The sequence below is a fragment of the Mycteria americana genome, chromosome 5 (genome assembly GCF_035582795.1).
Source record: "Mycteria americana isolate JAX WOST 10 ecotype Jacksonville Zoo and Gardens chromosome 5, USCA_MyAme_1.0, whole genome shotgun sequence".
In the NCBI taxonomy this organism is placed as follows: Eukaryota; Metazoa; Chordata; class Aves; order Ciconiiformes; family Ciconiidae; genus Mycteria; species Mycteria americana.
In genome coordinates, this window is record NC_134369.1 from 28,064,352 (window position 1) to 28,086,359 (window position 22,008).

At 39.5% G+C, this 22,008-nt stretch overlaps 1 protein-coding gene across 1 annotated transcript in view; it reads left to right on the forward strand.

The window, feature by feature from the left end:
- Positions 1-16,622, forward strand: part of EXT2 (exostosin glycosyltransferase 2) — a 79,364-nt gene extending 62,742 nt beyond the window's left edge. The window contains exons 10-14 of the mRNA XM_075502540.1: positions 425-591; positions 7,732-7,875; positions 8,422-8,550; positions 9,745-9,827; positions 16,153-16,622. Coding sequence (XP_075358655.1) covers positions 425-591; positions 7,732-7,875; positions 8,422-8,550; positions 9,745-9,827; positions 16,153-16,291 — 662 coding nt within the window. The 3' untranslated portion in view covers positions 16,292-16,622. The remainder of the gene's footprint in view (positions 1-424; positions 592-7,731; positions 7,876-8,421; positions 8,551-9,744; positions 9,828-16,152) is intronic.
- Positions 16,623-22,008: the final 5,386 nt, after the last annotated feature.

Consider the following 22,008-nt stretch of genomic DNA (forward strand, 5'->3'; position numbering starts at 1 on the left):
TTCAAATTCTTTATGACCCTAGACTTGCAGTCAGTGATTGTATACTGCTGCTTGAAATTCTTTTAAATAGTTGCAGTTGAATAAAATATGTTTTCTTGCTGTGTGTCCAAAATAATACATAGTATCACTGACTCTTGTTATGTGATTATTGCAGACTGCTGTTTTGGGCAAGCTATCCCCCATATAGCTGTCTGTGAAGCCCTCTGTAGAGAGCAAAAGAGGGAAATGTAGCTGAACTTCTGTCTCTTGCCTTCATATGCTTATATGTTTGCCTCACTGAAAGTCAGGTGTAAACTGGCCGTTAAGAAGCTTTTGTTTAAGATGTGAAGAAAAAAAAGAGTACAGAGAAGCTAAGACAGATGTGCAGACTTGTTCAGAAGTAAAGTATAACATGAATTCCATTTCTTTTAATTTTTCTCTCTAGATTCCCTCTGGCCAAAGATTCGTGTTCCCCTGAAAGTTGTTAGGACTGCAGAAAACAAACTTAGTAACCGCTTCTTCCCCTATGATGAGATTGAAACAGAAGCGGTGTTGGCTATTGATGATGATATCATTATGCTAACCTCAGATGAACTCCAGTTTGGCTATGAGGTAAGAGAATTGTTTTTTTCTTGTCTCTTAGGCTGTCCACTTCAACATCGCATGTGTATATAAAGTGGAGGGATCACTGCACAGTCTGCGGATTCAGATTGTTGTATCTCTCTTTACCGTAACAGTTCAATGCTGACTGAAATATTTTTATAGATAGTCATTACTTTATGGAAAAAAATGCCAGCTAACAGAAAATTTTCAGTAACTGGCACAGTAATGCCGAGAGACTCCAGAAAATGTTTTGTAATTGGTGTAATGGAAGCAGTCTGGAGACTGTGAATTGTATTCTTCTTAACAGTTTCAAACAGTTTTCAGACAAATCAGAAGTGATATCCAAGTTAACGTGTCTTGATGGACAAGACAAGTTTCAGAGATTAAGTGTTGGGAACAGACGAGGCCTCTTGAGGACATGCCGAAGTAAGGTGGAGTGCAATGAAAAGAGGAACTGAAGAATGTCAAGAGGGGATGCATGTATCATATGCTTGAAATGGCAAAGCTTCAACAGCTGCTGTTGTAATGAGAGTATCAACAAAAAGAAAGTTTGTCCAAATCAGTTAGCTATGGCAGTACAAAGAGGTGAAAGTCTTCATAGGCATTTGAGTTTTTTGTTAAAAAGTGCATTTACTTAAAGCAACACTGTTGTCTTCCTTCCAAAACTTTGGTTTGAATGAGTTAATTTTTGTCTTCCATTTGTATTTGAGTACATGACCCAGTCCATAATCTGACATTACTGTTATATGTGTGTATTCAAGACAAATATGCTATATTTTAAATAAATCAGAAACATTAGAAAATGTAATACTATATTTTAAGAAAAGTTTGAATCATTTAGTCACACCTGTACCTACAATATCAAGAGCAAAACAACACTGGACTTTATACATGAGAGCTAGAACAAAAAACTATTATCTAAATTGTGTGAAATAATGAAAACCACTTTTCTAAAGGGTAGAAAACAAACTAAATGTGATAGTTGTCTCATTTTTAACAATCTTAAGTGTAGTTGTTAACAGAAGAAGATATTTTTTAAGAGATGTTGGAAGTATTTCTTTAATGTCAATATGTATGTGGTAAAATATGGCTCTTTCTCCCTATCAAGTGAAAGAGGCTGTTAGCAAGTAACGAGCTTTTGGACTCAAGAAATGACTTGTGGTAATGTAGGTATGCTGATGTAATAACAAAGATGTTAAGTAGTGGAGACAGAGGCTTAATCTATCATGTGTGTCTCCAGAAAGGAAATACTTCCCTTGCCAGGTTAAGAGTAACGGGTTAGTACATGAAGTGTGAAAGATGGAATGAAGAGGAGACAACTGAAGGAAGGGTTTTTTTTGGCCACATATGCCTTCTCTATACTCCATTGTCTACACTGAATGTTTTAAGCACTGCACTGCAACAGCAGAGCGATCAAGTGTTGGCAGTTCTGCAAGCTGACTTACTTTTGTCTGTGTTGGTGCTATAACTGCTAGTTTTGACGGTGAACTGATGGGATGAAAGATAGCAAATCCATAACGTGCATGCTTTGTAAATCCTGACTCCATCTGCAGTTTGATTTTAATTTTCATCGAGCTGTCTCAAAGTAAATAAAAATAAGTTTTATAAAAACCTAAGTGACTGTGTAAGTAGTTCCAAATGAATCTCGGCTACTGGCAAAGCAGGCTTGGAGGGCTTCGAAGCAGAGATTCAAACTGCAGCTGAGTTTCAGCTGTGTCTGCCAGAAGTCATGAGAAGAACTGTGGTGCTCGTGTGTCTGAAGCATTAGTTTAAACATCCTCAGTGGAGAGTATCTGTAACTTCACATATATTGAGTCTGGTCACGTAGGCAGGAAAGGGTTATCCTCATGAAAAAAAAAAAATGAGGCAAAGAAAAGTTGATGTGAATTCCCCTATAGTCAGTGTGATTAGGTGGCAGTTGGGACTTACAACTCTTCATCCCCAGGTCTAGCTGTTGGACTGTGCTGGCTAATTTATTGGCCTTCTGTGGACCATATGCATTGGTTGCAGGGACTATCTGAGTAACAGTCCTTATATTCAGTGTGTGAATGTAACTGTTTGGGCACAAGATTAATTAGTCTGGCAGACTAAAAACTATTGCTTTTGCAGTTTTTTGCGTTTTATTATAAATCCTATTCCTTTTTGACTCTGGGAATTCAGCTTACTACACAACCATATTGATGGAAAATTAAAATGCCTTATTGAGCAGATAGTTGAGACAAACCCATGGGTAGTTTGAATCCTTACATTTTGAGATTGCTTTTTTTTTTTCCCCCTGTAAAATAAATGAATAGAAATGTCTTTGAATACAGAAGCACAGCGGATTATTTTATAAATACATGATTTTCCTCGTATAGAGGGTGAATGATGTAGTTCCTACTCTCTGGCACAGAAATCAGGGGCTGAAGATTGATCTTTCCTGTCCCTGAGTGTCTGTGACTTGCTTGACAGGCCTGAGCTGGCTCCCAGATGTTTAAATTGTCCTCAGCCTGTGATAATTTATTTATCTGTTTATGTGTGTTACCAGAAAAGTATCTCTCAAGCTCTTGACTCATTTGCAGGGGAATCCAGAGGGAACAGTAGCAGCATATAATGTTACTAGAAAGTTTTCTTTTAAAAGTATGTCTGCTTCTGCTTTGGTCATAAGAAGGGCTGGAAACGTGACATTCAGTAATTTTCTTTTCTCCTCCTGACATCCTTGAGACTTTACATTTAAACATGTGGCAAAACCCCCTCTGTCACGGACTTGTCTGAATGTATAGACCAAGCCTAAAAAAACCAGAAAACTTTGATCTCTGTACACTTTCAGCGATAAAAAATTATAGTAACACTCAAAGTGTCAGACATTTTTTACTTGTTAAAAGTGAGCTATTATGGTACAGTGATTTATAACATTGCGTAAATCTATTGGAGCAAGCAGAAAAATAGTCCCTGTGTGCTGCTGTATTAAGGTAGCAGAAGAATAGTCATGACATTCTGACTTTGAAAAAAGTATTTCTGTTAAGTTACATGATGAAATCACAGGCATGACTTGGAGCACTGGAAAAAAAACTGTTAGGGCCAGACAACTTTTTTCCCACTTACCGATCTTTGTTGTTCACAGAGGGAGTATCAGAGAGACCCAAGACAAGGAGCGAGTGTTTAGATTATTATAATCTTTAAAAATTAAGGCAGAACTATTGGCTGCTCCTAAAGTGTTTGGTGTTTGAATGTGGGGCTGAAAGCACGCGTTGTAGTATTCCCACGTCTGCGTCTCAGCTGGCTCAGGACAGATGGCTTAACATTTCTATCACCCTGAAAAGCGGGGATAAGTTTCCAAGTATGAAGTTCATGAAGATTTCTTATTAGGTACTTTTGCAGTACTTTGTCCTTACAAAGATAAAGTGTTTTTATTACAACAATAATAGAAATAATCTAAATTTGGATTATTGCTCTGAGTGCATGTTTTCTGTTCATAGAAAATATTGTTTGGTGCATGGCTAAGTTTGTGTTTTTTCTGTTGGAAGCTTTTTGCCTCCTGCTAGTAGATGATCTTATTCTGTCTCAGAGCTGTTTTTCAGTGCTTCATGTGTCTGGCATTCTTAAAAAAAAAATCAACTCTCTTATGAATTGCATATTTCACTAGGCTAAAATCATCATAAAGTTTGAATGCCTTCCTTAGAAGTATTCTTCTATACCCATTTTGACTGTTAAAATGTATTTTTCAGCATTCCTTTATAGAAGGAATAATATAACTCTGCTTACCAAAAGACTTCTCCATGGGTAACTGGCCACATTCAAAGCTCTTCTTCAAATTGAAGTTATCTTACAAATTGTGTGCATGTGAAGCATCGCTTATCTTTTAATGGGCTTTGTGTTTATATTTTGCTTTGTTTTTTAATAATAGCACAAACCATCTCTTTGAGGACCAGGGAGAATTAAGAGTGGATGAGGCTCTGGGAGGAGAGAAAGAATACTGATTGATTGGGTTTTCTTTCATTTGTAGAGGATAGTCAGTGTTTCATTCTTACAATGTTGCCATGGTAGCTTTGGAAATGCTGATTATTTTTCTGTTTATTAGATTTAAAATTTTTCTAGTTGTAATTAGCCAGTTCCTGAAGTTGCATGTGACTTAATATAGTCTAATAAATTTAATGCATAAATGTTGGAGTATATTCTGGAAAATGAAGTGCTTCTCTGTCCTCTGGCTACAAGGACAATGAGCTGTGGCAGCTGTTCTGGTGGCACAGCAAAACAGCACAGAATAGTTGAGGCTAGGAGGCAGAACTGTGGAGAGGTGAGACTGGAGGGTGTTTTAGCTAGGCTGTTTATGTCACTTGGGGAACTGGACTTGGAAACAAAATTACCGTCACTTTCTCTTGGTGTCTTTTACAAGATTTTTAGTGAAACTACCAAGTCAGAACTTCTTTTTGACTTTTCATCTGGGAGGTGCTTTGTCCAAAAATATTTATCTTCAGGGTTGTCTAGCAGAGTCATTGGAATAGTCCTGTCTGCAAAGAAGCATACCTCCTCTTCACTTGGCAATATGTTTTTTCCTTGGATGTGTCCCTTACCAGTATTAAATCAGGCTATCCTTCTTTAGTCTGAGAAAGCTAATAAGATCACTGGCTAAAATGGAAGGTACTCCTAACAGACTAATAAATTACAGGCAACCATCAAACAAGAAAGTGGATGGTAGTACAAAATAGAGAGTAGTATAAGAATCATTACCACTATTTTTATTCTGAAAGCTTCCTTATAAGCAGTAGCTGTATATATTAATTTTGGCACAAAACATATGTATGGATTTGGGCAGTGAGCTGGATGCAGCTATTTGGAGCCTTTCCAGGAATTACCATTGAATGAGCTAGTGATGAACATTATGAAAAAGCCAAGCTTTTCCACTGACTTTGATAGCCTTACTTTTAAAAGGAATCTTTGTTTAAAGCAACGAAGTTATTTTTTAGATGCGTCAAACTGACAATTTTCAGGGGCCAGAGTCAGGGTAGGGTTGAGCTTTACAGTGATACAAAGAAATCTGTATGAGTAACATGCATTATAGTTGGCTTTTATTTTATGTCGTTTAGACTCTTGAAGATGACACCGAGGGCAAAAACTAGAAGGGATATGAATCTACACTTCTGTGTTGGGAAGGCACTGAAGTCCCTTGGGAAGCAGTAGCTGAGTTTAATCTTTCTTTCAGCTGCCTTTAATACGCATGCCATTCTCTCTACGAGAATTCTTAACCCAGTATGGTGCAGATCTGTAGTGTTCTGTCAAATCCTTTGTTGAGCCTCAGTAGCTTATGTGGTGGTGCCTTCCAACAGCTGGGAGATGGGCATTTTAATAGTCAGGTTTAAAAAAAAAAATATTAAAATGAAATCATTAATTTTTTTAGTCCTGGAGAGTGAGGAATAAAATTTTGGAAGAGGGAGTGGCCATACCTTTGGGTTTTTGTTCTTTATTAATGTTTTTGACATCATGTCAAAATAAGTATCTCAAGCCCTCACTGGCTTGCCTGCCAAAAATCTGTATTTTTTTTTAATTACCTGATGGCAACAGGTAACAACGTCCTATGAATTCTATTCCTTGAGTTCCAAATCATCTCTGCTTCCAGGAGCCCTCTGTTAGAGTATTGTCCTATCTAAATACTATCCCAGTACTTGTGCCCTAGAACTGTCTAGAAAGATTGATTTCTGAATAAAGTACAAGTCAGGGAGTCAGAAGATCTGGTTCCCATTCTTGTTTCTTGTATGATTTTTGGCAGGTTTCCTCATCCGTACGTTTGAAATAATAACTGCTCTCATCATGGGATTCTGAAGCTATATTAACTGACAGCAATAAAATGTGTTGAGATGTATAGATGAAAAGGTATATAGTAATGCAGAATCACAGAAATGTAGATACAGAAGCAGTAACTTAAAGCTGATTGTTTTATCATATTTACTTTGACAAAATACTTGCATAGAGTCCTTGTAGTCCACGCCTCCCAGCTGAAACATACTGGCACATAAAAAGTGCCCGAAGTGAACTGCTGATGAGGTGAGGTTTGCAGGATGGTGGAACCCCAGATAACGCTTTCTTTACTGCAAATTCAACTGCAGGGTTCCCTTGCCTTTTGTACAGAGAAAAGAGGTTTGCTAGTGAAGTGACCGTTGGGGATTTATGAGGTATTTTGTTGTTGTTGATCTTGCATACACAATGAAATTTGGGTATGTGTTTATTTATATGCTACCAACCTGAAACAGAAACTCTTGTGACCTAACACTGTGTGTCGGAGAGTCGAGACTCATATTCTTCCAACAAACCTAGCAATTATTTGGATTAAAGGACAAATCTTGAGTAATTTGTCTGTGAATAATGCAGATAAATACTAACTTCATTACTGATCAGCAAAAAACCAAACTGTGTGTTTAGCAAGGAAATAGTGTTCAGACCCTTCTAAATAATTATAATCCTTTCTCCCTTTTTTTCCTAATGCAAAAAATGTCCGTTATTTAATGTGGCCAGCAGTGCAGAGAACTGGGGTTGCGTTAATGATGCCCTTCTTGTTCCTGTCTACTGTGTTTGATCCTGTAGTCAGCTACAAAATAATGTATGGAGTGACAAGGATGGTATCTTGATTGTATCCAGCTGTCTGGAACAAGTCAAGGGCAAAAAGGCCTTCCATGTAGCAGTAGATCCATCCAAGCACCCACTAAAGAATACCAGAAATATTAAAATATAAACCTGTTTTAAGCCTGTTGCTATCAAAGGAAGCAGGTTGGTTAGATCCAAAGCCAGCTGTGAAAGTAGTTAGGTTGTAGCCATATCTACTGAAGTTAACATCAAAAGTTCCGTTTTAATCATGCTTGGTTTTAGTTAGCGTTAAAATCTTTTTGAATAGTCGATTGTATTTCTCTACAACAAGGAAGTTAGTATTGCTTTAGTGGCCTTTTGCTCTGGGGGCATGGCTTCCCTGAGTTGTTGGGACCTTCCAAAGCAAGCTTGGGCTTTTTCGTACTTCTTCCAGGCAGCTTCCTGTTCCAAGAATTGGGACTTAGACGAATTGAGGTGGTCTTTGCACCACTGTAACTCTACCCTCCCAAAGCAGATGTGTTGCGTCTGCACATTTGTGTTTGCTTGCTGTGAAGGCCTGATTAGCAGTGTGTCACGTCTTTTTCTCTTCAGGTTTGGCGTGAGTTCCCTGACAGGTTGGTTGGATATCCAGGCCGCCTGCATCTTTGGGACCATGAGATGAACAAATGGAAATACGAATCAGAATGGACCAATGAAGTCTCAATGGTGCTCACTGGGGCAGCATTTTATCACAAGGTAATATACAACTTGTAGTATACTAATGTACAACATTAACCTTTTTTTAAAGAGCTGTATGTGTTTCTGTCATTGTTCTGTGAATGTTTTGTGGTGCCATGATTATGTTTTCTACAACAATCAGAGAACCAATTGCAAACTTTCCCTAAGCCTCTTTCAGTTGCTGTGAAAACAACTGATTTGTCTCTGCCTGTAGAGTAAAACCTCTACCTTCGTGAACTTACAGAAGAACTCTTGCCAGTTCGCGTGACCTGTAACTCATACTGAATTTTGCAGTGAATGTAGCTTTGTAGCTAGCAGTTTAAGAAAAGAAAACTGATTGTAAAGAAATTTGTTTGCTGGTCAGAAAAGGAGTAATTATGCAATTAAGCACCCAAAAATGATTTCCTATCTGCTAAAATAGTCCTTGGCTGAAGGCAGTATCACAGTTTGCCCATAATCTATCCTTAGCTGCCTGCTGTTCAGTGACTGAAATATTTAGAATCTTGTAGTTACTGCATCTGTATTTAAAATTATCTTCTCTCTCTCTCCCCCTCTATCCTGCAGTATTTCAACTATCTTTACACATACAAAATGCCTGGAGACATCAAGAATTGGGTGGATGCTCATATGAATTGTGAAGATATTGCCATGAATTTTTTAGTGGCAAATGTCACTGGCAAATCAGTCATTAAGGTGGGACTTTTCTGCAGTTTAACTTTACAACATTTAAAAACATGATGTACATACTCATATAAATTTAGTTAGTAGGCTTCAATATATTACTTAATCTTCCTTTTTTCTCTCATTTACCCCTGGTATGGTGTCTTTTTCTCCTTCCATGGTAGAAAAGCCCTTTTAGTAAAACTTTTATGCTAACTGGGAACAGAGAATTGTTTTTTACCAGTTATTTTAGCCATCTAGTTGAGGTATGAAAATGGTAATTTAAATGATAGCTATATGTGTGTGTGTGTGTATATATACATGCCCACATACATATATTTTAACTATTTGAGATCAGTAGAGGAAAGAAATTGCCAACTGTCCACAGCTTGCTCTGTCACGGCCTGGCAACAGCTGATTTATAGGAATGTTAATTGCAAGAATGTTAATTGCAAGATCAGCTTTAAATGAACTTTTTATCCCTGAATTAATTTCCTGACATGTTTCGACACGTTTTCAGGTCTGGACATTCACTCTGTACATTCATTTCAAAGTGTGTCAACTTGGAATGAGATTTAGAGGCCACCAGGCGTTACTTCAATTAGCAGGGTCCATTTTCCCATCTGTCCATCATCATTTACTGGGACTGGTGGCTACATTTCCTAGAAAAGTCTTTAGAAGCTAAAGTGTGTGTTTTTGCTGAAAAAGTTTTTGAGCTGTATGAGGGCACAACAGAGTAATTTGGCACCTCTGTGCAATTCGGAGAGTCTTGCAGAGTTTGCCAGTCAGCTATTAACTGGAGTGAGCAAAAGAGCGTCTGTTGGATTAACGTTACGGTGAAGTATGGGAAGCTATATTTCATCGCTGTTATGGCTGCAAGAACAAATGGTGTTTATACAGGGACCTTGGCAGTGAGAAAACAGTCATTAAACAGGAATTAAGGAGCTTGTCATCGCCACTTCTTTTCAGTTACAGAAGGAAAAACCCCTCCAAGCCATTTTTATTGGGCCCCTGTGAATTTTGCAGTCAGCCGGGCCAGATGGAGCTGAATGTAGGAATGGAGTGGCTTTTTTTTTTTTTTTTTAAAAACCCCCTTCCCCCCCCCCCTTTTTGAGACAGCTCAGCTTACACTGCAGGCATGTTCAGAGGTATTGCACTGCTCTCTGTGCAAGGAGATTAATGTCCCTTATGTTGATATTTGACGATATCTGGCGTGCCTTTCTGCAGGTGACCCCACGAAAGAAGTTCAAATGTCCAGAATGCACAGCAATTGATGGGTTATCACTGGACCAGACACACATGGTGGAAAGGTGAGTGACCACCCTTTATTCCTCTGATTGCCTTGTTCTGATCCCTAGAATCTTATCCTGTGTCTCATTAAATTAGGATCAAAAATGCTCACTGATTGTATTTCTGTAAATTACTAATTTTGAAAGAATGTCACATGGATTTGATCAGCGTAAGTATTCCTACAATGGATGATGTGACACTGAAAAGTGGGCTATTACAAGAAAGGACTTTAGAAGGCACAATTTTTAGCAGCTTTGCTGTGAAGCATATAGGACATATATATGAAATTCAGGTTGTTGGCAGTACTTTTAGTAATACCACATTTCTGTTTTACTGTGAAACATCAACTGTAATGAGTATGAGATTTATTTTTTTTTAAACCAGACAGTTGCTAGCTTACTAAAGAGTATCAAGGATATAATTTATTAATAATGTTATTTGAATTTATGTTTGTACATTGTCTTTCCTCCAAAGATTGTGAAGCACATTGCTTCCACTAATGAAGGGCATTTGCCTGCACAACTACGTGTCACATTTTTTAACAATGGCAGCATTATTATATTTTTGTGAGAATTTAATTTTGAAATGAATTATGTATTAGGAAAGGCAGTGAATGTTTAGAGTGAAATACTGAAAGTTGGTAAGTATAAGAGTTGCATTCTCTGCTTTACAGGGAAATGGCTTCCCATCCTTGATCAAGACACTAAACTTCCCTCTGCCTTGGCTTCTGAATGTGTAAAATAAGGGAAAGTTTCTTCATTTTTCCAAAGCTATTCAACACCCGTGTTCAAAAAGGGCTATCTGACAATAAATGTACGTACTAGTTATTAGGTGGAATTAACCTGAGATCTAGGACTGACAAAGGCATTTCGCCTTAGACTTCTTGGGCTGTTGCATCTCTCCTGCAAGCTTTGGGAAGAATAATTTGCAGCCATAGAATCGATGGGGTAGGTAAGCAGGGGCTAAGCCATAGTGCTGGAAGAGACCACCAGAAGAGCTGACAAAATAAAAAAAATCTGACCTGCATTTAAAATAGCCCATTTCAGATTTGGACTGAGAGACATAACATGGTTATCTTACCAGTTACCATGGTTATCATCTTAACAGTGTGCTTTTTTTGTCCTTCTCTGCAGTTCTCAGTAAATTTAAAGTGTTATATCCATTTACATGCCTTTAGCAATGTAAATGATACTTACATATTGTAATATATGCAGTGAACTAATGCAAGACTGATTAGTAGGTTGGGGGCTTATTTAGAAGAAGAGTGCATACATATGTCTGTCTGGTGTGTAAACACACATTACACAACACACACAAACACATATGTAGTTTGGCTGATTGATCATTAACCGAGCATCATGCCAGGCATTGAAGAGCATAATCGTCAAGGTTAGTGACAAAGTATTTAGACTGGATGTATAATAAGACTGGATTAAAAAAAGGAGTATGCAAGTCAGAAGTAAAATGTACCCCATGAAGATGGTAAAAATTACTCTGCAGAAAACTTCTTAAGGAAGGGGCTGGAAGCTTTGTAGATCTTAAATGTTAGCTGAAGGGGAAGCACAAGAGGTTGTCCTCTGTCTAGCAATTTTGCACTGGCTTACAGAATGGACTACCTGAAGCCAGTTGAGCTTTCCTGTGATCATACTAGTAACATTACAACAGCACATAGGAATTTTGGTCGTGAACTAGGTTCTCATTAAGGTAAACACTATAAAAACAGAAGATGAAAAAGTGCTTTTTGCTCCGAAGTGCATTATGATGCAGGGTAAAGGTCATGTTTCTGTGTCTATAGCAATTCTTGTATCCTCAGAGTAAAGTATCATTGACAGTTTATTGAGAACATGTTTAAACTGATGCTTTGCTTCTCTGTAGTTTCCAACAGTGGACATAACTGGGTTGTGGGAAATGTTAGATTGACTGCAAATCCACATACTTCTCTTTGCCCAGCCAAAAGAGTAAATGCTGGGATAGAGTCTGGATGCAGGAGAAAATCTGGGGGGATATACAGTTTTGGTGTATTCAGGCTTCATTTTGAAGATCATTAATATCATACTGAAACTGCATGCTATACCTAATACCTTCTTACCCTGTGTTGTTTTTATCTACCTTCACTATAAGGGAGTTATTTGAAAATCTGAAAGGGTTTCTTTTTTTGAATCTTCTAAGCTAGCTATTCATTTTAAGTGGATAATAAATGATAGCAACTCCTAGAGCAAATTTTACTAACTTAGCAGTGAGTAAGGCTCTTACAGCTCATATATGCATATATATATATATATACAAACACATACATATGTATACACACACTAGCTATTTTCAGGGTCGGGAAAGAAGCTGAATGGAAAAAGTTCATGCATCAGGGAATCCTTGTCATATTATAAAATAATAACTTTGTACAGATAACTTTACAGCGTTGGGTACCAAGAGTGATACCTGAGGTATCAGGCAAAGAGCCATTATCAGCTTCACTTGCAGCTTCCCAAAGTGCCTGACTCCTTGTTTTTTAGCATTTAGAAATAGTGAGCAGGTAGTCCAAGCTAATTACTTCCCTGGATATCCAGGGATCAACCCACTGTTTGTGAAACAAACAGTTCATCAGGGTTGTCATGGGCATGCACAACATTTAGTGTTAGGTTTCTGGTTCAGAAATAGCCCAGCAACTGCCAGATGATTGTTTTGTGAGTGTAAAAGGTTTGAGAAGTCAGTTGTGGAGATCTGTCCAGGAGAGACATGTAACTAACCACTTCTGTTGGGCCTTTTGACACTCTCAGCAGAGACATAGGAAAGATGGTACAGTTGAACTCTGTCTCTTATTAAGAGATTTTTTTTGACCAATACTGAAGGATATTTACAGCGAATCATGGGAAAGCCAACAAACACTGCTATTCTTCCTACTGTGTAATTTCTCTGAGATAAATATAAGACTTCAGTCCGCAGGGTTATCAAGCTCCATCATTAAAATATATTAACTAAAGAAAGCTTTGAACCAAGAATCCTCTTCTTGCCTTAGGTTAGTCCTTACATCAGGTCACAGAAGAAGCTGTAGGAAGATCTCATAATCCCTGTATTTACAGGTGCTGTTTAAGTAGCAACAAGTTTTCTGCCTTTAGCATCTTTGCATCTGGCTTTCAAAAATTGAGAACTCTGTAAAATGCAGCCTAGAGGGAAACTGCCTGTACAGTAAATACAACAAAGGGCTGGGCTGCTTCTGCAGCAACATTAACAGCAGTGTCTTATTTAGGACATGTAAGTATTTGTTAGAGTCAAAATAGGAAACCATTCCCTTAAGAGGCAAACTGACCAGGTAACAGTTGGCCAAAGGCTGCAGGTGCAGTTACCCCACCAAAAAATATTTGGGTTATAAGGGAGAAGAAACTGATTAAGAGAGACCTTAACAGACATGAAGTTCACCCAGTCTGCCAGAGGCAACAGAGCCTTCAGTTTCTGAGTTCACACAATCTTAATTCCTTGTTGAGCACAACTACATGTTGTCAGCAGAGCAAGGAAAAAAAAGAATAATTCTTGGAAGCAAACATGCCTCTGTTAGTACGAATTTGCAAAACTATCGACACAGCCAAGAAAAACACCTTCCCTCCATATTAAGGTAACATGTTACATTCTCTTGGCTACCTAGCTTTGAATGTTTAACGTTCTAGATATCCTTTCTGGTTTATATTGTCCAAAAGTGGCAACGGCTTTGGAATTCAAGTGATTTAGTTCAGTGCAGGAGATGAAATTTTTGGAAGGAGGCGACTTTCCTTTGAACACATTCTGTGGCTTGTGTATGACATTTCTTTCATCTAAAAAAGCCTGTTTCTGATTTTTGAATTTGATATTTCCTGAGGACTAACTTTTCTGATTCAGCCAGAGTGATTAGAACATACTGATTTTTCCATTTTTCATTTTTTCATTTCTTTAACAATGAAGTGGTTTCTTGGTGGTTAAAGAGGATATACTGGTATGTTTGAATGGTCTTGCCACCAGAATAAGTTTGGCTGTAGAAGGATTCCATCTTGATATTTTCTCGTAAGACCTCATCTTTGATTTGGGAGTATAACCTCTGGAGGGAAGAGGTCAATTTTGTCCCCACTATCCATTTAGTTTTGTCTTTTGCTCTGAGGGTGCCGCTTAGTTCTGGTTGTGACAGTGGCTGATCTGATGTGGACACCTGCCTACCAGGCAGCAGGCTGAGATAACTAATTCATTTCACACCGGCCACCAAGCAGCTGTTACATTACAATGCCTTTCAGTCAGTACTGGCAGAGGCAGGATTTGAACCAGTAGACTAGAAGTATTCTTGTATTCTAGAAACCAGTGAGGGCCAGCAGCTGTGCAGACTTCTCATGTGCACATCTCCCAGTGCATCTACCTCCTCGCCTGTGAAGTTTGTGCTTTTCCTGCCACGAGACTTCTCCAATACACACAACTTGGATTACAGTTAGCCACATTTCTCAGAAGTAACTGATGATTTGAAAGTCTGACCTTATCTGAAAATCAGATGTCTTTCGAGGGTCTCATGTTGGGCATCTCGTGGAGACAACAGAAATTGCTTACTGTTCCTGGAGAAAATACTCAGTTCCTGTTCTCCATGCAACTTTTCTGTGCCCAGGGCCCAAAGCTCACCCTCCCGATGGTTCACCTTGTTATTGCAGACATTGAACAGCCACTTGAGCCTCTTTGCATCAGTCCTGACTGATGGCTCCTTTGCTGTTTCAGATCTGTGCTACGCTGGAGCAAATTGTGCTTGTGCCAGGTCTAGAGGTTGCTTCCCACTGCACACAGTTTCCTCTCACACTCTGAATTCCTTCTCATTTGTTTCCTAGTCCAAAGATTTTAATCTGGAGGTAGGAAGAAGTATGAGGGGATGAGAAGGTAGCAGAAAGTGAAATATCTGCATTTACCTGTGTAAATATTTTATTCGAGTATCACCCATATGAAGTAGTTTTCTGACACTTTTCTCAGGCCAGAAAATGGTGTGAAATATGACTGTTATAGGTTGAAATAGCTATGTAGAGATGTAGCACTTCAGCAACCTGGGCTTTGTGTTTTCCAGTCATTTACCGTAGTTAAGGAGCCATGGGATGGCTCAGAGGCTGAGGAATTAATTTTGAAAACAAGTCTTGCTGTCCCATCTACTTCAAAAGAGTGTTTGGGGCAGTGTTGAGCAGTCCCCATCACAAAACTGTCACACTTGGTTGGTGTGATTGACCGGGTCTGTTGAGGAAAATTATCCTGGAGCTGTCGTGACCCCTTAACGCTTCGAAGGGGTCGGGAGAGGGTGCAGTGGTTGGAGAGCGAGAGACCTGCTCTGGGACCGCCTGCAGCACATCAGCCTCTGTAGCTGAGTCAAACTACTCATTTCTTATTGTTTTGAATGGCAAAAGAAACATGACCTGTTTTCTTGTAGCTGTCTCTGTTATGTTATGTGTTGGGGACTGTTGTCACGATTCTTGGTGTCTGAAGTTCTTAAAAGCTGTTCTGTAAAGTACACAGCTAATGTTAGCTGAGTGCTGGCTGAGGTGAGATGAGCCAAGTTTTCCCTGCCTTGCTTCCACAGGTACTGTGCCTTTCAGTGAAAGAGTTAAAGGAGCGATGTAAGGTTAAACATCTGTTTGCTTGTTTTCTGAAGCACATGGCTGTTCCCTTCCACAGCATTACTGACACTTGAGATTATTAAAACTGAGAGAGTCATCAGTGCTCCGATCCTTTTTGTGCTAATGTGATGCCTTACTGCTCAATATCTCTTTATTTAGATAAGGAAAATAAACTAGTTTGTTTCATTTTATAGGTTTTTTTCAGCTTCACTTTTAAGTTACAGTACAATCAGCTCTGCCTATACACTGAGGCATGTTTACTTTTGTGGGAAAAGATAGAGCTTCTGAAGAAGCCTGAAAAAAAACAGACTTTTTTTTTTTTAGGAACTCCATTTTCACAAAGCCTTGCTTTTTGCAAAACCTTCGTTATGAGCCAAATTGACCCAACAGTGGCCCTTTAAGAGACATGTTGGCAGTCAATCTGTTCTGGTTTACAGCATGTACATTGCTTTAAGAATGACTGGAATTCTAGGGGGAGGGAGAGGGGAAGCTTTGACCTCCATGTGCACATGTGCTGCTGCCAGCATCCCCTTGCTCTCGTCTCTGTGATTAAATGGATAAATCAAAGAACACCAGCTTCTTTTCAGTTCTCTCTGCAGTGAGGCTCTCTTTTTATTTACTAGTAGCCAGCATGGCTGAAGTACTTCCAAGTGCAAGAGGGAAGGTTTCTGCCGGTTATGTTGGTGTGGGAGCTGGTAGCCAGCCCAGTTGTTGGGGTTCTTAATTACACTGCTTTCCCTTTCACCAGATCTGAATGCATCAATAAGTTTGCCTCTGTCTTTGGGACCATGCCTCTGAAAGTGGTGGAGCACCGTGCTGACCCTGTCCTGTACAAAGATGACTTTCCTGAGAAATTGAAGAGCTTTCCCAATATCGGCAGCTTGTAAAGGCAGCTGTGAGACAAACCTGAGTGATAAAAATGACGGCTGAAAAGGTGCTATGAGGAAAGGTGCTACAAGGCCCTGAAGAAGACAAATTGCTAGAGAGTGGGTTACATCTGAGCGAGGTGGGAATTAATGTTGTATTCTGGTATGTTGTCTTCCTTTTACGTTGCACGAAGATGTAACGGAAGGCTGAACAACTGCTTCTCTGTTGCTCACAGAGGATTGAATCTATTCATGGGTCCTCTCAGAAATGTCAAACACACACTTTTCTCCAAAGGAGGCTATGCACCTGGAAGAATAAAACAGAATCTCACTCTCTGTGGTCTGACTGGCATGACTGACCTCTTCTATCAAATGTGCTGCAGTTCTCTGGTTTGTAAGCATCCAGCCATTCAAAGCAACTGTCTGCAATGTATAGCTGGTCTCTTTTGGGAGGAGCTTATTGCCTGTGCAGTTGGTGGGCCTCTGTCTTTTGAGCTTAATTGTTGGCCTAACTAACTGTGTAACAAACACTTTTTTTTTTTCTGCCTAGTGAGACAAATGTTTGTATTTCTACATCATCAGCAACAAAAATCTGTGTATTGTCACATGGTTTAAAGGGCAAAGCATTTTGTTTTACTTAAATTATTTTGATGTGATTTGAGACACACAGCAGCTGGGAGGATGGTCTCCTTCAAAGCAGAGACCTGCAGGACAGAACTCCAATTGCTGTACTTCTTCCTGCGTAAATCTCGGGTTTTCTGCTGTGTCCATGCAAAAGACTGTGACTCTGTCAAAATCAGTTGTATTTGTACAAAAAAAATGTACCTTTCAGTCTTACTTTATTTTTGTTTTTAATTATCAAAACAGAGTAGTCAGGTTACAGTTTTACATTGTAGCCATACATTGGAACAACAGCTATGAAGTAAGGTTTTCACATCTGAATCCTCTTCAGCAAGCAACATGTTGTAGTATCGATTTGTAAAACACTTCAATTTACAGAAATTCCCAGTTACAGCTTTGATGCGCAGGGTTATGTGTACATGCAAGACACTATTAACGCACACTTACCAACTCCTATAAATTACCATTGTTGGAAAAACTACTGGGTCTTTGCTTGTAATTTAACTAAGGATCCCATTGCCACAGGCTGCCACTGAAACATACAGCTTAGGAAGGCTTTTGGAGAAGCTTTACATTTCTCACAAGCATTGGAATTGTTTCCCAATACTGAAATTAACCTGAATTAGAAAATTAAATGCAGTAAAATTAGAAATAAAATTGCCTGGACTGTTACCTCTTGCCCTTTGATATTAAAGATGATCCCTAGTTAGGCTGAGAAAGGAACCTCTGCTCCAGCTCCACTGATAAAATGTTTGTTACCAGATTTGGTAATTGACTGATATCACTGTGGGTGATTTGACTGTCTTTTGAAACCTCCATTGCTGCCAGTTACAGAGACATCCTACTCAATGGGCTGTTTTTCTGTTACACTGCAAACAACCTTATTCCTCAGATTTTGCCAAACCCCAAACAATAGGACAAGTGTTAGGCATCACGGTTCACCCCCTCTCCTGAGCTGGATAGGCAGCAATGTCAGAAACCAAATGAAAGTCAGGCTAGAAACAGGAAACATCTGCTCCTATTTGTCTCACCCCCACTAAGACTTATCTTATTGCCCAATGCAGTGGATGTGCTGTGAATGAAAATCATATTGGAACAATAGCTCTGAGGGGATGCTTCACTTCATAACTCCCCTGGGATGTGCCTGTAAACTGTATCATCCGATTCTCTGGGAACGTTTAATTACTCGTAAATGTTTTTTCGCTGCAGTCTTTGTTTCATTCCTAAGTTGCTGTGGGAGGGGGGTATTGGGGAGCTGGAAGGATAGCTGTTGCAGTGACAACAACTGCTGTCTGCACAGTGAGTATCACAAGATAGAGGAAGGTTTGTCGCTCACTATCTCTCCCTTGCAGCCTCTCAAGTTCATTCACATGAACTTTCTTTCTGAATCTTCCCGTTGATTTATGTCCTGGTGCTTCAGCATCAGGAAATACCAGCATATTTCCCTTGAAAAGTTTGCTTTAAAAGGGTAGCTGTGACAGTGTAGTAGTCGCTTCAGTTTTGGCCATTCTTTTGGGGCTGATCTCAGCTTGGCAGGCCTTAGCAGTATAATTGAGTTTGTAACATCTTCCTTGCACAGAGTTGTGAAGCTGCTGGGATTTCTTTGTTCTTTCTCAGTAAGCCAGGATTTTTGCACAGAGTCTTAAAAGACATGGAGGATTTCAAATAGTTGGTGGAATATTTTTAGGTGAAGACAGCCTAACCAGCCCTCCTAAACCGATCTATAGTCTCAGGTCAGTAAAAGGCAACAGGTCCTTGTGCCTGCATCCCGAAGTATCTGAGTGGATTCCCCTTTCACAAAATGCCCAGTGACCCATATCAGTCATGTTTTGTCTTTTGGCGTTTTACAGTTGCTTTTATGGAGCCATCTCATTTACATGGTAATTTGTCTCTGTTTTGTGCCATGGAGAAAATCGGGCAATTGACTGTAAAAAAAAATCTGTAAAATGGCCTACTTCCCCTCTACATTTATAATTGTGATGTTCTTGATGCAGAAATCTGTAAAGGTAAGATGTACCAATATGATTTGGAATGGCTTTGTTGTCAGTCTTTAAATTAAGATAATTGTTAACTTTTCATTGTATATATGTTATCAAAAAAAGGTTAATATTGGTATATTAAAAAGTAACTCCAAGGAGTGTTTGTTGTATTTCACTTCTGGAGCAGCACAAGGAAACAGGGATGCATTTAGAGGGGATAATTGCAGTGACAGGCTGTTTTGCTACATAAATCTGTGTTAAACTTGAATATCCTCAGTGTACTTTAGAAAGATCTGTCAATATTTTGTCTTTCCCATAACTGGAGTTGGATGGTTGTCTTTGAAGTAGAAGTTTGCTCTGCACAAATTCATCCCAGTCACCTTTTTGGAGAGAGTAGTTGTTACTTGTTACTCTAATTTTCTGCCAAGATTTGACAGTAGCATTTATCTTGGAGAAATAGGGAACAGATCCTTTCTCTTTTTGTGAAGAGAGACAGCAAATGTTGAAGAATTGTGCTTTTGAGAAAAGAGCTTTGGCTGCATCACTGAGATGGTGGAATTCAGTGTGGTGGCAGCTCTTTGATTCCAGAAGCACTGCAGTACGGTCCCTGCGGAGCATGCCGCAAAAGGGCAGCGTGTGTGCATGGTGCACCTTGCTACTTGTGCATAGCAAGGCGTGTGATGTGCCGCAGCGCTTGCCCTGCCGGTCACGGTGAGTCTTAAGGATACATTTATAGCATCACCAACTCTCCCTACAATGAGTTGACTCTTTCCTTCCTCACAGCTCCACTATCTCATTACAGGACATGCCAATTCAAGCCCTAATATTCTGAATTACTTTCTCCTGCTATCTCCAGCTCCTGCTCTTGAACCTCCTGCCGCCCATCATTCTTCCGCTGGTGTGGTTCAGATATGCTTTACTGCAGCAACTAGTTTATCCCTGTCAATTATCAATTCACAGGCCTTTTAAACTCAAGGGCATTGGAGATACAGATATCAAAATAATTGTGAGGTGGGATTTAAGAGGTGCTCAGCACTTCTGACTCATTTTGCTTTTAGATTGTATTGGTGAGTGTTGAGCGCTCTGGAAAAACGCTATACTGAGAGACATGAAAATGGATGTAGGTGGGCAATTTTAGTGTTAAAAATACCTTCAAGATCTGGCATGAATGCCCTCCATAATCGGTGTCTGGTACTCTGGGTACTTCTCACAGGTAGAGCACCTTTTGATCAGGAAAGACCTCAAAATGCTTAATTACTACCACATAAATCTTCTGTCCAGCTCTTTCACATGGAAGCTACTGTCATAACAGGACTGCAGCACAACACAGGAAAGAAAAACTAAAATTGACGGTGCTGATGAGAAAATGGATTTTAAATGCCCTAGCCAGAGATCAGAGAGAGTGAGTATGAATTTTTTCATCATTCTTCTTAAAGACTTGCATGTTTAAATTTTACTAGGACTGCTGCAAAGCATGTTCTCCTGTAAACTAAAATGTAAACTACAGGTAGGTCTTGCCATCGTGGATAGTCTCCTCCATGTACTTAAAGCAAGAAAAAAAAATTCTGCAAAGTTGTGTTAGATGAAGTATATGCTAGAAAGTGAGCTGGTCCAATTGCTAACTTCAGTCTGGTTCTGAAGAGTTGGGAAGAGCAGAGCAAATACTAGGCAAATGTTCTACCTATATTGTCTTTTCTTTTTAATTTTTAGGCTGAAAGAAATAATTTCTGTCAAAAATTGCCAGAAAACTCTGAACACAGTATTCTTTGCATCTTTCTGTAGGATCTGAGAGTTATCCCATAAGCAGGTAATCACTTCAAAACCTCTTGCTAATGTTGATATGTAGAGAGAGATGGCATTTGCTTAACAGATAATTCAGCTAGAATACTTTCGCTTTACTATTGAGTTGTGGATCCTTCAGTTGTATCTCATGCTGTTGGGAGTGCATGTTCTTTCTGTGATGTTTGCCACTGCTGTATCTGAGCGCAATAAATTGAGCTTCACAGTCCTCCTGCTTGAGTAAGATCAGCCTCTTACCTGTTACTGCAGGTAAGCAAATGGAGAGAAGCTGTGATATACACAAGGCCTTAGGAGTTGTGTGGGTAAAACCAGGATTGAGCACCAGTATCCCAAGCCTGGGTTTTAGCAGAACGGCAACACTTTGTCTGAACTGTTGTTTGTTTGGAGTTTTGGGTAGCTCAATACCAAGGTAGAGGACCGTTAGCCTTGACTTTCAGTGTCAGCATGCTTCAGCCTGCCCTGGCTTGAAGCCATTTAGAGGCATTCCTGGTGCATTCTGTATAATTTCAGCCTGATGGAAATGGCTGTAAGGCAGTCCCACCTCTGCTGATCTTCAGGAATCCCCTGTCTGCAGCTTCTTGTGGTTGCTTTGAAAGCGAGTTATGTTTCCCATTAAAGGATAACAGCAACAATTGAGGCAATTAAGTGCAGTGGCATGGAGCTAGCAGCGTGCAGGGAGTTTTCCAACTGAAAACAGCACAGCTCAAAGGTTCTCCCTGCAAGGTTGCCTGTTTGCTGTCTTCATTTGTCTGGAAAAGGATCCAGTAATAATTCTTCAAATTTCCTTTACTCATTCTAAAAGCCTGTTTACTTGCATAAATAGGAAGCGCTCCTGCTCCGGACAAGCATGACAACTCTGCAGTAACTGTGGACTGAGAACAATGCAACTTGGCCATGGTTTCATTAGGTCTGTGAACTTGAATCAGTGCTCAGTACCAGACCGTATGCAGAGGGGAAGACAACAGATAAGATGGGCAAGGGAAGAACCAGATGTCTACAAAGAGAAATAATCCATGTTGTGACTATTTCTACAGAGTCATAAGAAAAAGAAACTATCAGTTTAATTACTAAGTCACATCTATTGGATTTTTCCTAAATTTTAGTTGGCGGAGGACTGGAAAAAAGTGAAAGCTGGACCATTTGATCAATAAAGGTGTGAAGAACTTGAGATATACAGACCCGCATGAGATTTTCCATGTGTGATTATGAGATGTGGTTGCTGCTGCACCCTGTGCTTTTAAGGGTGAACTTGGCTCTTCTGCTCCCCACCCCCATTCTGTGCAGCAATGAGAACCTGTAAAACTAAAAGCCAAAGCCTGGGACTGACTGAAAAGTGCC